This window comes from Mobula birostris, chromosome 26, assembly GCF_030028105.1.
Source record: "Mobula birostris isolate sMobBir1 chromosome 26, sMobBir1.hap1, whole genome shotgun sequence".
In the NCBI taxonomy this organism is placed as follows: Eukaryota; Metazoa; Chordata; class Chondrichthyes; order Myliobatiformes; family Myliobatidae; genus Mobula; species Mobula birostris.
Window position 1 is genome coordinate 51,795,492 of NC_092395.1, and position 14,557 is coordinate 51,810,048.

Sequence of the window (14,557 nt, forward strand, 5' to 3'; positions counted from 1 at the left end):
TGTGGAATTTGTCGCCACAGGCTGCTGTGGAGCCCATATTTATGTATATTTTAAAGCAGAGGTTGATAGATTCTTAATTGGCCAGGGTGCACAGGGATACGGTACGAAGGCAGGAGATTAGGGCTGAGAGAAAAATTGAAAAATCCATGATGAACTGGTGGAACAGACTCAATGGGCCAAATGGCCTAATTCTGCTCCTGTATCTCATGGTCTAAAATGGTGGTTGAAGTGTGGCAATGCTTGGGGTGATGGAGGAAGGATCACAGCATTTACCCGGTATTTAGACGAGTATTTGAAGTGCCAAGGCAGAGAGGGCAATATTGGGTAATGTGATCCATGCAGATGTTATTGGAGGTGGTGGGGTGGTGGGCCATTTTCTGCTCTGAATGAGCTGAGTAGAGATAGATAGTGACTAAGTAGTTTTAAGGTTAGGAACCGTGTGGAAAGAAGTATCAGAATACATGGAGAGATGGGCCAAAGGGAAGTAAGTGGTAGGGAACTGTAGTGTTCGATATTTGAGGAAAAGAGCAGTAATCCGTGCTTTATATATGACTGCAGTTTGCTACTCTGAAAGTATTGATTGATTATGCTCCTGCCTTTACAAATAAAACAATGGAGAAAGCCAAGTTATCAGAAAAGATGTGATGGAACAGGAGGAACAGAGACTGGAAGTGTAAGCAGGATGGGAAAGGTTGTGGTTGCGTCTGGGGGTTTCTAATCTATTTTGGTCACTCATCTGTCACTGGCTGTGTTTTGCTTTTTGAACTATCACGTGGTTCTATTCAAGCACCTTGGTTTAGTTCTAGTTTTAACATTTGTAATTTCTTTAGTGTCCATTCCTTGTCATTGATTGTTGGCAGTTGCTTGGATTGTGAATGATTTGTGCCCTTGGTCCCCCTCTGGGTTCAGGTATGACATGTTCTTTTTAGGAGCTACGGGCTGAACCTCAGCTGGTGTATGCTGGGTCAAGCAGTTTGTTTACCCTCTGTGCAGTGCGGCGTGTACTTGTGCTTCTAGATCCTGCAGAGATCAGTACCCTCTGTTGGTTCAGTGAATCCATCTGCAGGAGATTGATTTTTCAAATGGAGATTTTGGAGTAATTGAGGTAGTTCACTTGTTTGCTGTTATTGACTGAATGTGGTTGGATGTCCTTCCCTTTACTTCTGCTATTGAAGTGGAGAAACCTCAGCCAAGCAGTGCGAAAGGTCACGTAAGCCACCAGTCCTGTGAAGCTGCAGTCTGAGCTCACTGAACAGTATACTGGACAAATCAGTTATTGGTGAGACTCAACTTGTGTATAGTTTTGGGTACCATATTATAGGAAATACGTTGTCAAGCTGGAGAGGGTGCAGGGGAGAGCTATGAGAATGCTTCCTAAACTAGGGAGCATGAGTTATAGGAGGAGGCTTTTCATGCTGTTCTTTATTCCTTAGTGCACTAGGAGAATGAGAGGTTCTAGAAGTTTATAGAAGAATGGGTGTCTAGTCATAGTCTTTTCCCAGGGTAGGGGAGTCCAAAACTCAAGGGCACAGATATGAGAGGGAAGAGATTTCAAAGAAACCTGAGAGTTAACTTCAGGTAGTGATACTTGCAAAAGAGTTGCCAGAGGAAATATGATAAATTTGTATATTATCATATAATATGTTAGACTGCACTCTGCAGTTTGAGAGGGAGAGAGAGAGAGAAGCTAAAAGTCAGATGTATCAGTATTACAGAGGCATGAGTGAGGAGCTGGAAAATTTAGCTTGAAGGGGACACTAGCAAGGATGACAGCAGAACAGCAATGGCTGAAGTTTCTGGGAGAAACTTGGAAGGTGCAGGATATATAGATCCCAAATAAGTATTCTAAAGGCAGGATGACACAATTGTGACAGGGGAAGCCAAAAACAACATAAAAGCAAAAGAGGGGCAAAAAATAGAGCGAACTTAGTGAGAAGCTTCTTAAAAACCAACAGAAGGCAACTGCATTCATAAGAAGAAACAAAATAAAATATGCAGGCAAGCTAGTCAATACTTTTAAAGAGGATACCAAAAGTTTTCCAGATATATAAATAGTGAAAAGAAAACGTGAGAATAGATATCGGACCGCTGGAAAATGATGCTGGAGACATAGTAATGGGAGGCAAAGAAATGGCAGATGAACTAAGTAAGTATTTTTTATCCATCTTCACTGTGGACACCTAACAGTGTGCTGGAAGTTCTAGAGTACCAGGAGGGAGTAGTGAGTGCTTATGAAGCTGAAAGGTCTAAAGGTGGATAAGTCATCTGAACTAGATGCACTACACCTCAGTGTTCTGAAAGAGGTGGCTGGGGAGATTGTGGAGGCATTCAAGAATCACTAGATGCATGTATGGTTCTGGAGGACTGGAAAATTGCAAATTGGAGAGAGGCAGAAGAGGAGAAACTGTAGGCCAGTTAGTCTGACTTCAGTGGTTGGGAAGATGTTGGAGTCGATTGTTAAGGATGAGGTCTCAGGGTACTTGGAGGCACATGATAAAATAGGCATGAATCAGCATGATTTTCATTAGGGAAGATCTTGCTTAACAAAGGATGACTTGGCAGATAAATGCGTGGCTGAGAAGCTGGTGCAGGGGGCAGGGCTTCAAGTTCTTGGATAATTGGGATCTCCTCTGGGAGAGATATGACCCGTTCAAAAGTGATGGGTTGCACCTGAACCCTAGGGAGACCAATATTCTCGCGGGCAGGTTTGTTAGAGCTGTTGGGAGGGTTTAAACTAACTTGGCAGGGGTGGTGGGAATCGGAGCGAAGGGACTTGGGACAGGATGGATGGTTAAAAAAAAAAGTAAAGATAGCATGCAGTCAGATTGTCAAGAAGAGAAGACAGGTGATGGGACTTAGTTGCAGCCAGCAGGCTGAGTATCAAATCATTAGGGATGCAGAATCAGAAAGGATAGCAAATATGGTACTTAACATGTTGTATCTAAATGCACACAGTACAAGAAATAAGGTGGATGATCTTGTTGCAATATTACAGATGGCCAGGTATGATGTTGTAGCCATCACTGAATCGTGGCTGAAGGATGGTTATAGTTGGGAGCTGAATGTCCAAGGTTACACATTATATCGGAGGGATAGGAAGATAGGCAGAGGGGGTGGTGTGGCTGTACTGGTAAAGAATGGCATCAAATCATTAGAAAGATGTTACATAGGATCAGAAACACGAGGAAATCTGCAGATGCTGGAAATTCAAGCAACACACACAAAAAATGCTGGTGAACGCAGCAGGCCAGGCAGCATCAATAGGAAGAGGTACAGTCGATGTTTTGGGTTGAGACCCTTTGTCAGGACTAACAAAGAAGATATAGTAAGAGATTTGAAAGTGGGAGGGGGAGGGGGAGATCCGAAATGATAGGAGAAGACAGGAGGGGGAGGGATGGAGCTAAGAGCTGGAAAGTTGATTGGCAAAAGGCATACAAGGCTGGAGAAGGGAGAGGATCATGGGATGGGAGGCCTAGGGAGAAAGAAAGGGGGAGGGGGGAAAACCCAGAGGATGGGAAAGGTGAGAAGGACAGAGGGAGGAAAAAAAAGGGGGAAAAGGGGAGGGGGGGGAGAAAAGAAAAAATAAATAAATAAATAAGGGATGGGGTACGAAGGGGAGGTGGGGCATTAACGGAAGTTAGAGAAGTCAATGGTCATGCCATCAGGTTGGAGGCTACCCAGACGGAATATAAGATGTTGTTCTTCCAACCTGAGTGTGGCCTCATCTTGACAGTAGAGGAGGCTGTGGATAGGCATATCAGAATGGGAATGGGATGTGGAATTAAAATGTGTGGCCACTGGGAGATCTTGCTCTCTCTGGCAGACAGAGTGTAGGTGTTCAGCAAAACGGTCTTCCAGCCTGAGTCGGGTCTTGCCAATATATAGAAGGGTGCATCGGGAGCACCGGACACAATATATCACCCCTGCCGACTCACAGGTGAAGTGTCGCCTCACCTGGAAGGACTGTCTGGGGCCCTGAGGGAGGAAGTGTAGGGGCATGTGTAGCACTTGTTCTGCTTACAAGGGTAAGTGCCGGGAGGGAGATTGGTGAGAAGGGATGGGTGGGACGAATGGACAAGGGAGTCGTGTAGGGAGCGATCCCTGCGGAAAGCAGAAAGCGGGGGGGGGGGGGGTCGGGGGAGGGAAAGATGTGCTTAGTGATGGGATCCCGTTGGAGGTGCCGGAAGTTACGAAGAATTTCCACGTCCTATTCCCATTCTGATATGTCTATCCACAGCCTCCTCTACTGTCAAGGTGAAGCCACACTCAGGTTGGAGGAACAACACCTTATGTTCCATCTGGGTAGCCTCCAATCTGATGGCATGAACATTGACTTCTCTAACTTCCGTTAATGCCCCAGCTCCCCTTCGTGTCCCATCCCTTATTTATTTATTATTTTTCCTTTCCCCCTTTTTTTCTCTCTCTTTTCTCCCTCTGTCCCCTCACTATAACTTCTTGCCCATCGTCTGGATTCCCTCCCCCCTTTCTTTCTCCCTAGGCCTCTCATCCCAAGATCCTCTCCCTTCTCCAGCCTCTGTATCCCTTTTGCCAATCGCCAATCAATTTTCCAGCTCTTAGCTTCATCCCTCCCCCTCCTGTCTTCTATCATTTCGGATCTCCCCCTCCCCCTCCCACTTTCAAATCTCTTACCATCTCTTCTTTCAGTTAGTCCTGACGAAGGGTCTCGACCCAGAACGTCGACTGTACGTCTTCCTATAGATGCTGCCTGGCCTGCTGCGTCCACCAGCACACAGGATCAGAAGATGTTCAATCCTTATAGATTGAGTTAAGAAACTGCAAGGGTAAAAAGTCAAGTTATATACAGGCCTCCCAACAGTGGCTGGGAGGTGGACCACAGGTTACAACGGGAAATAGAAAAGGCGAGTCAAAAGGGCAATATTATGGTAGCCATGGGAGATTTTAACATGCAGGTCGCTTGGGAAAATCAGGTTGGTATTGGATCTCAAGGCAGTGAGTTTGTTGAATGCCTAAGAGACAGCTTTTTAGAGCAGTTTGTCATTGAACCTACTAGGGGATCAGCTATACTGGATTGGGTGTTATGTAATGAACTAGAGATGATTAGGGGGCTTAAGGTAAATGAACCCTTAGGAACCAGTGATCACAATATGATTGTGTTCAACTTGAAATTTGATAGGGAGAAGGTAAACTCTGATGTAGCAGTATTTCAGTGGAGTAAGGGAAATTACAGTGATATGAGGGAGGCATTGGCCAAAGTAAATTGGAAGAAGCTGCTGGCAGGGATGTCAGCAGAGCAGCAATGGCGTATGTTTCTGGGAACCATGAGGAAGGTGCAGGACATGTGTATTCCAAAAATGAAGAAATACTCAAACAGTAAAATAGTACAACTGTGGCTGACAAGGAAAGTCAAAGCTATTGTAAAAGCAAAAGATAGGGCGTAAATTAGTGGGAAGATGGAGGATTGCGAAGTTTTTAAAAACCTACAGAGAGCAACTAAAAAAATCATTAGAAGGGAAAAGATAAAATATGAAAGCAAGCTAGCAAATAATATTAAAGTGGATAGTAAAAGTTTTTTCAAGTATGTTAAAAATAAAAGAGAAATTAGATATAGGACTGCTAGAAATGAGGCAGGAGAAATAATAACGGGGGACAAGGAGATGGCTGATGAACTAAATCAGTCTTCACTGTGGAAGACAGTAGCAGTCTGTCTGATGTAGTGTGTGAAGAAAGAGAAGTGGGTGCACTTACTGTTACAAGAGAGAAGGTGCTGAAAAAGCTGAAAGACCTAAAGGTACACAAGTCACCTTGACTAGAGGAACTGCACCCTAAGGTTCTGAAAGAGGCAGCGTTAGAGATTGTGGTGGCATTAGAATTGATCTTTCAGAAATCATTGAACTCTGGCATGGTGCCAGAGGACTGGAAAATTGCAAATGTTACTTCACTCTTTAAGAAAGCAGGAAGGCAGCAGAAAGGAAATTATAGACCAGTTAACTTGATCTTCAGTGGTTGGGAAGGTGTCAACTGTTAAGGATGAGGTGATGGAGTACTTGGCGACACAGGACAAAATAGTACAAAGTCAGCATGGTTTCCTTCAGGGAAAATCCTGCCTGACAAACCTGTTGGAATTCTTTGAGGAGATTACAAGTAGGAGGGATAAAGGGGATGTAGTGGATGTTGTATATGTGGACTCTCAGAAGGCCTTTGACAAGGTGCCACACATGAGGCTGCTTACCAAGTTAAGAATGGATGCTATTACAGGAAAGTTACTAATCATGGTCATCCATGATTGAATGGCGGAGCAGACTCGGTGGGCCAGATGGCCTAATTCTGTTCCTATGTCTTATGGTCTAAATCTGTTGGAATTCTTTGAGGAAATAACAAGCAGGATAGACAGGGGAGAGTCGGTGGATGTTGTGTACTTGTATTCTTAGAAGGCCTTTGACAAGGTGCCACGTGTGAGGCTGTTTAACAAGAACTCATGGGGTTACAGGAAAGATACTAGCTACAATAGAGGATTGGCTGATTGGCAGGAGGCAGAGAGTCGGAATAAAAGGAGCATTTCCTGGCTGGCTGCTGCTGACTGGTGTTCTGCAGGGGTCGGTGATGTGACTGCTGCTTACATTATTTGTCAGTGATTTGGATGATGAAATTGATGGCTTTGTGGCCAAGTTTGTAGACAATCAGGCCACCCTCGGGCTTCAGGAGCAACACCTCATATACTGTCTGGGTAGACTCCAACTTGACAACATGAACATCGATTTCTTCAATGCCTGGTAGTTTGTCCCACTCCACCCCTTACCTTTTCCATTCCCCATTCTGGCTCTCCTCTTATCGTCTTGGCACCTTCCTTGCCTATCAACTACCTCTGATGTGCCTGCTGCTTTCCTTTCTCCCAGGTCTCACTCTCCTCTTGTGTCAGATTTCTTCTTCTTCAGCCACGTTTCTCACAGCCACCAAAGGCTATGATCGACCTTTTCCACCTATCAACTCCCAGCTTGAACTACTTCCCCTCTCACCGTTCTCTTATTCTGGCATCTTCCCACTTCCTTTCCAGTCCTTACGAAGGGTCTTGGCCCAAATATTCAACTCATTATTCCTCTCCAGACTGCTGTCCGACCTGCTGAGTTCCTCCAGCATTTTGTGTGTGTTGCTCTGGATTTCCAGCATCTGTAGAATATCTTATGTTTATGGTAAAGTTTGAACTATTCCAGTAAATTAATTCTTGTGCCACTGTCATTTTCTTCTAGTTACCTGGTTTACGTCTTACCTGGTTCACGTAGAAACATAGAAAACCTACAGCACAATACAGGCCCTTCGGCCCACAAAGTTGTGCTGAACATGTCCTCACCTGAGAAATTACCTAGGGTTACCCATGGCCCTTTATTTTTCTGAGTTTCATATACCTGTCCAGGAGTCCCTTAAAAGACCCTATCGTATCCGCCTCCACCACCGTCGCCGGCAGCCCATTCCACCCACTCACCACTATGTTTAAAAAAAACTTACCCCTGATATCTCCTCTGTACCTACTTCCAAGCACCTTACAACTGTGCCCGCTCATGCTAGCCATTTCAGCCCTGGGAAAAAGCTTCTGACTATCCACACGATCAATGCCTCTCATCATCTTATACACCCCTATCAGGTTACCTCTCATCCTCCGTCACTCCAAGGAAAAAACGGCCGAGTTCACTCGAACTATTTTCATAAGGCATGCTCCCCAATCCAGGCACCATCCTTGTAAACCTCCTTTGCACCCTTTCTATGGTCCTGTATAGCTGCAACATTTCCTCTCTGCTTCTAAACTCAATTCCACGATTGATGAAGGCCAATGCACCGTTTGCTTTCTTAACCACAGAGTCAACCTGCGCAGCAGCCTTGAGTGTCCCCAAGACTCGGACCCCAAGATCCCTCTGATCCTCCACACTGCCAAGAGTCTTACCATTAATACTATATTCTGTCATCATATTTGACGGACCAAAATGAACCACCTCACACTTATCTGGGTTGAACTCCATCTGCCACTTCTCAGCCCGTTTTTGCATCCTTTCAATGTCCCACTGTAACCTCTGACAGCCCTCCACACTATCCACAACACCTCCAACCTTTGTGTCATCAGCAAATTTACTAACCCATCCCTCTACTTCCTCATCCAGGTCATTTATAAATATCAGGAAGAGTAGGAGTCCCAGAACAGATCCCTGAGGCACACCACTGGTCACCGACCTCCATGCAGAATATGACCCGTCTACAACCACTCTTTGCCTTCTGTGGGCAAGTCAGTTCTGGATCCACAAAGCAATGTCCCCTTGGATCCCATGCCTTCTTACTTTCTCAATAAGCCTTGCATGGGGTACCTTGTCAAATGCCTCGCTGAAATCTATATACACTACATCTACTGCTCTACCATTATCAATGTGTTTAGTCACATCCTCAAAAATTCAATCAGGCTCATAAGGCATGACCTGTTTCACAAAGCCATGCTGACTATTCTTGATCATATTATGTCTCTCTAAATGTTCATAAATCCTGCCCCTCAGGATCTTCTCCATCAACTTTCCAATCACTAAAGTAAGACTCACTGGTCTATAATTTCCTGGGCTATCTCTACTCCTGTTCTTGAATAATGGAACAATGTCCGCAACACTCCAATCCTCTGGGACCTCTCCTATCCTCATTGATGATGCAAAGATCATTGCCAGAGGCTCAGCAATCTCCTCCCTTGCCTCCCACAGTGGCCTGGGGTACATCCTGTCTGGTCCTGGTGACTTATCCAACTTGATGCTTTCCAAAAGCTCCAGCACATCCTCTTTCTTAATATCTACATGCTCAAGCTTTTCAGTCCGCTGTGTCATCCCTACAATCGCCAAGATTCTTTTCTGTAGTGAATACCGAAGCAAGGTACTCATTAAGTACCTCTGCTATCTCCTCCGGTTCCATACACACTTTTCCACTGTCACACATGATTGGTCCTATTCTCTCTCTCTCTTGCCCATAACATACTTTAGAATGTCTTGGGGTTTTCCTTAATCCTGTCTGCCAAGGCCTTCTCATGGCCCCTTCTGGCTCTCCTAATTTCTTTCTTGAGCTCCTTCCTGCTAGCCTTATAATCTTTTAGCTCTCTATCATTGCCTAGCCTTTTGAACCTTTTGTCTTGACTAGATTTACAACAGCCTTTGTACACCACGGTTCCTGTACCCTACCATCCTTTCCCTGTCTCATTGGAACGTACCTATGCAGAACTCCATGCAAATATCCCCTGAACATTTGCCACATTTCTTCTGTACATTTCCCTGAGAACATCTGTTTCCAATTTATGCTTCCAAGTTCCTGCCTGATAGCCTCATATTTCCCCTTACTCCAATTAAATGCTTTCCTAACTTGTCTGTTCCTATTCCTCTCCAATGCTATGGTAAAGGAGATAGAGTTGTGATTACTATCTCCAAAATGCTCTCCCACTGAGAGATCTGACACCTGACCAGGTTCATTTCCCAATACCAGATCAAGTACAGCCTCTCCTCTTGTAGGCTTTATCTGCGTATTGTGTCAAGAAATCTTCTTGAACACACCTAACAAACTCTACCCCACCTAAGCACCTCGCTCTATGGACAATGCCAATCAACATTTGGGATTTAAATTCTCCCACCACGACTGCTGTTATTATTACACCTTGCCAGAATCTGTCTCCCTATCTGCTCCTCAATGTCCTTGTTACTATTGCTAGTCTATAAAAAAAAAAACACGCAGTAGAGTTATTGATCCCTTCCTGTTCCTAACATCCACCCACAGAGACTTCGTAGACTATCCCTCCATATCTTCCTCCTTTTCTACGGCTGAGACACTATCTCTGATCAACAGTGCCATGCCCAACTCTTTTGCCTCCCTTCCTGTCCTTTCTGAAACATCTGAAACCTGGCACTTGAAGTAACCATTCCTGCCCCGAGCCATCCAAGTCTCTGTAATGATCACAACATCATAGCTCCACATACTGATCCACACTCTAAGCACATCCGCTTTGTTCATAATACTCCTTGTATTAAAATAGTCACATCTCAAACCATCGGTTCGAGCGTGTCCCTTCTCGATCACCTGCCTATCCTCCCTTTTGCACTGTCTCCAAGCTTTCTCTAGTTGTGAGCCAACTGCCTTTTCCTCCATCTCTTCAGTTTGGTTCCCACTCCCCATCAATCCTAGTTTAAACTCTCCCCAATAGCCTTAGCAAACCTCCCTGCCAGGATATTGGTCCCCCTGGGATTGAAGTGCAACCCATCCTTTTTGTACAGGTCACTCCTGCTCCAATCCCTCAGCCATGCATTTATCCTCCATCCCACTCTATTCCTCTACTCACTGTCGCATGGCACAGGCAGTAATCCCGAGATGACTACCTTTGTGGTCATGCTTCTCAACCTCTTTCCTAACTCCCTGTAGTCAGCCTTCAGGACCTCCTCCCTTTTCCTGCATGTGTCGTTGGTACCAATATGTACCATGACCTCTGGCTGTTCTCCTTCCCACTTCAGGATATCTTGGACAGGATCAGAAACATCCTGGACCCTGACACCTGGGAGGCAAACTACCATCCGTGCTTCTTTCTCGCATCCACAGAATCGCCTGTCTGACCCCCTAACTATAGAGTCCCCTATCACTGCTGCCATCCTCTTCCTTTCCCTACCCTTCTGAGCCACAGGGCCAGACTCTGTGCCAGAGGCACAGCCACTGTTGCTTCCCCCAGGTTGGCAGTTCCCCCACCACCTCCCAACAGTACTCAAGCAGGAGTACTTATTGTCAAGGGGTACAGCCCACAAGGGTGCTCTCTAGCCTCTGACTCCTGCCCTTCCCTCTCCTGACTGTTACCCATTTATCTGTCTCCCTGGGCCCCGGAGTGACTAGCTGCCTATAGCTCCTCTCGATCACCTCCTCACTCTCCCTGACCTGACGAAGGTCATCGAGCTGCATCTCCAGTTCCCTAACACAGTCCCAAAGGAGCTGCAGCTCGATGCACCTGGTGCAGATGTGGCCATCTGGGAGGCTGGGAGTCTCACGGACGTCCCACATCTGACACAGAGCACAGAAAACTGGCCTCACACACATACTTCCTGTCTGTATTCTACTCAGACAACCTACCTCACCTCGACCCGATAACACCAAAGCCCAGTTGAGCCAAAGCCATCCTATTCTGTCTCCCTCTACTCCGTCGCCTGCTCTATAAAGCTGTCTCCTTTTAAACTCTTCTCGCTCTTCTCACTGGCTGACATCCATCTAGTAATCATCTATCAGTGTAAAGCCTGTGTGAGGCAGGGGAGATCACAGATGTGTGATCTTCTAGTAAGATGGAATATTTTGCTTGTGTATGTATGTGTGTACACTCACTCCACTCACTTGAACATGGAGTTGGGCTATAGCATACAAGCTCTAGATAGTTTTTTGGGCAGCACTCATATACAATTGAACAACAGTAAAACTGAGAAATAAACAGAGAAATGCCATAAGTACTCAATGCAGCAAACCCATGATGATTAAGTCGCACATTCATGAGAAATAAGGAATATGAAGCTAGATGTACATGTAAAATATCTTAAAATTATACACAACATGAGTAAACAAAGTTTTGAAGTGTGCAAGATTAATATCATGTAAGTATTCCTTAAATTACCAAGCCTGGTCAAATGCTATACTGATAATCAAGAATAAATGTTCAATAGTTCCATTTAATATCAGAGAATGTATACAATATAAAACCTGACATTCTTGTTCTTCACAGGCATCCACAAAAACAGAGAAGTGCCCCAAAGAATACGTGTCAGTTAAAAATGTTAGGAACCCAAAGCCCCCCCCACCCCCATGCACAGGAAGCAGCAAAGCAACCACCCTCCCGACGCCCATCCACCCACTTTTGCAGAAAAGCATCAGCACCCTCCACCAACCAAGCATGCAACAGCAAAGCCTCAATAAAGACCATGATAGTGAGTGGAGCTAAGGAGAAAAAGGTGCCTAACGGGGCTCCTCTGCTTGCATCCTCAGAAGCAGCTCCATTTCTATCTTTAATATCTCTATGTTTCCTTTGCAGGTAAATGGTTGGGATATGACGATGGTAACACATGACCAGGCCAGGAAACGTCTCACAAAGAAAAATGAAGATGTAGTTCGGCTTCTGGTAACCCGTAAATCCCTGCAGCAGGCCTTACATCACTCACTGCAGTAGGCAGCTCTCACTGCAGTTGGTGGCCTACTGGAATGTAATGATTTATTGAGAAATTATCCTGTAGCTGAAAACTTTAATTTTGCTCCATACTGTGGTCTGTCAATCCTCAACACTGGCAGACCATGTAACACCTGAAATAATTGTAGATCTCACTGAGAATTGCATGAAACCTACCTTTTATTATACTTAACTGTTAAACTGATTCAGCAACATTACTAGTGGGACCAAATTTAGAGGACTCAGAATCTCAAGCTTGTTACCAGCATTAAAGGACAAACAGCATTAAAGTTCCTCTTTGTTACTATTTGAACACAGACATTAATCTTTTTTAATTGGCTTTGATCCACCAACCAAATGCAGGTTTGCTGACCAAAACCATTTGTGGGAACCTTGGGTGAGCTGAACTGCCCCTAAGCTGTTAGAAAACATGGCACTGAAAGAGAAAAGCCTTTATAAATGATATAATAAGAAATGCTTAATTTTACTGACACTGAACAGCCCAAAAGGACAGTTGAGTTGAAAGTACAAGTCTAATTTCCACAATGCCAAACTGGGCAGATACTACACAGCTTTATTTGATATGTACTAGTGAGTAACGGTGAACGATAGTGTTGTGAGTTCTGTGACTGGCTTTGGATAACGGCAAGCATGATGCTTTGGTTGATGTGCTTGATTTAAAACAACAATTTAATGAAAACATCTACATCCTTAAATATTGAACCTGGGCAGGTTTCCTGAAGTTCTTGATCCGCCAGAGCAACCTTAAATTTTAATTTTTTTTAAGGAGTATTTTAATGGTATTTTAAACTAAACTCTGTGCCTTTACACGATCTACAACTTCTGACTGGAATAACATGTATCCGTGAAAGGACGTGAACCACCTTAATATTTAGAATAATACTGAGCTATTTGTTATCTATGACACAATTTGGCAACAATTCGCGGCCTCCTTAAAGTGCCTTCTGATTCGTTCTTTGATTGTTAGTCAGAAACCAAAGTATGCAGTGACAGAACACTTCACTGCAGTGACTGCTGCATTTGCATGATTCTTCTGATTTCACTGTAGCCTCCCTTCAGTGGTATCATGGCTCCTTCCGGCTGAGGCTATACTCCTTCCACCCTAAACCTGCACCCGTGGAGTTAGAATCTTTCATTTTTTAATCAGCAAGTGGTTACACTACATATTTTGCAGTCTTTCCGCATAACTTGATTTAAATCCTGTCTCACTCTAGTCTTGTATTTACATATAAACAATCACTCTGTGTGCGTCCACTGGTGGATGATCTGGAAGAAATGAAATTGCATATTATACAATTACTGTAATTAAATTGCTTTCAATAAAAAACACTTTCTGGAGTGGATCACTGTACTGAAGTTTATGGAACAATTCATTGCCTAAAGCACTTTTTTTGTGTGATTGTGATGATCCTGTAACTGTGGAGGCCAACAGATGCAGCCTTCTGTGGGCAACCCAATTCTGGATCCACAAAGCAAGCTCTCCTTGGATCCCATGCCTCCTTACTTTCTGAATGAGCCTTGCTTGGGGAACCTTATCAAATGCCTTACTAAAATCCATACACACTACATCCACTGCTCTACCTTCATCAAAGTGTTTTACATCCTCAAAGAGTTCAATCACACTTGTAAGGCATGACCAGCCCTTGACAAAGCCATGCTGACTATCCTTAATCAGATTATGTCTCTCCAAATGCTCATAAAACCTGCCTCTCAGGATCTTCTCCAGCAGCTTGCCCACCACTGAAATAAGACTCATTGGTCTATAATTTCCTAGGTTATCTCTGCTTCCTTTCTTGAACAAAGGAACAGCATTTGCATCCAAGGATGTTGACTTGAGAAACTGAGTTACAAAGTAAGGTTGAATAGGTTAGGCAACATCCTTGTAAACCTTCTCTGCACTCTTTCAACCTTATTAATATCCTTCCTGTAATTTGACCAAAACTGTACACAATACTCCAAATTTGACCTCACCAATGCCTTATACAACCTCACCATAACATTCCAACTCTCATACTCAATACTTTGATTTATAAAGGCCCTATCTTCCTGTGATGCCACTTTTAGGGAATTTTGTATCTGTATTCCCAGAGCCCTCTGTTCTACTGCACTCCTCAGTGCCCTACCATTAACCCTGTATGTTCTACCTTGGTTTGTCCTTCCAAAGTGTAATACCTCACACTTGTCTGTATTGAACTCCAACTGCCATTTTTCAGCCCATTTGTCCGGCTGGTCCAAATCCCTCTGCAAGCTTTGAAAACCTTCCTCACTGTCCACTACACTTCCTTAGATCCCCTTTAATTTGCTTACCCCTTACCTTAAATGTTTCCTCCACTTAGAGTCATAGTAAACTACAGCACAAAAACAGGC

General features: G+C 44.3%; 1 protein-coding gene across 1 annotated transcript in view; it reads left to right on the forward strand.

Moving 5' to 3' along the window:
* The window catches only part of tax1bp3 (Tax1 (human T-cell leukemia virus type I) binding protein 3), a 53,738-nt gene extending 40,210 nt beyond the window's left edge, over window positions 1-13,528 (forward strand). The window contains exon 5 of the mRNA XM_072244073.1: window positions 12,038-13,528. Coding sequence (XP_072100174.1) covers window positions 12,038-12,172 — 135 coding nt within the window. The 3' untranslated portion in view covers window positions 12,173-13,528. The remainder of the gene's footprint in view (window positions 1-12,037) is intronic.
* Window positions 13,529-14,557: the final 1,029 nt, after the last annotated feature.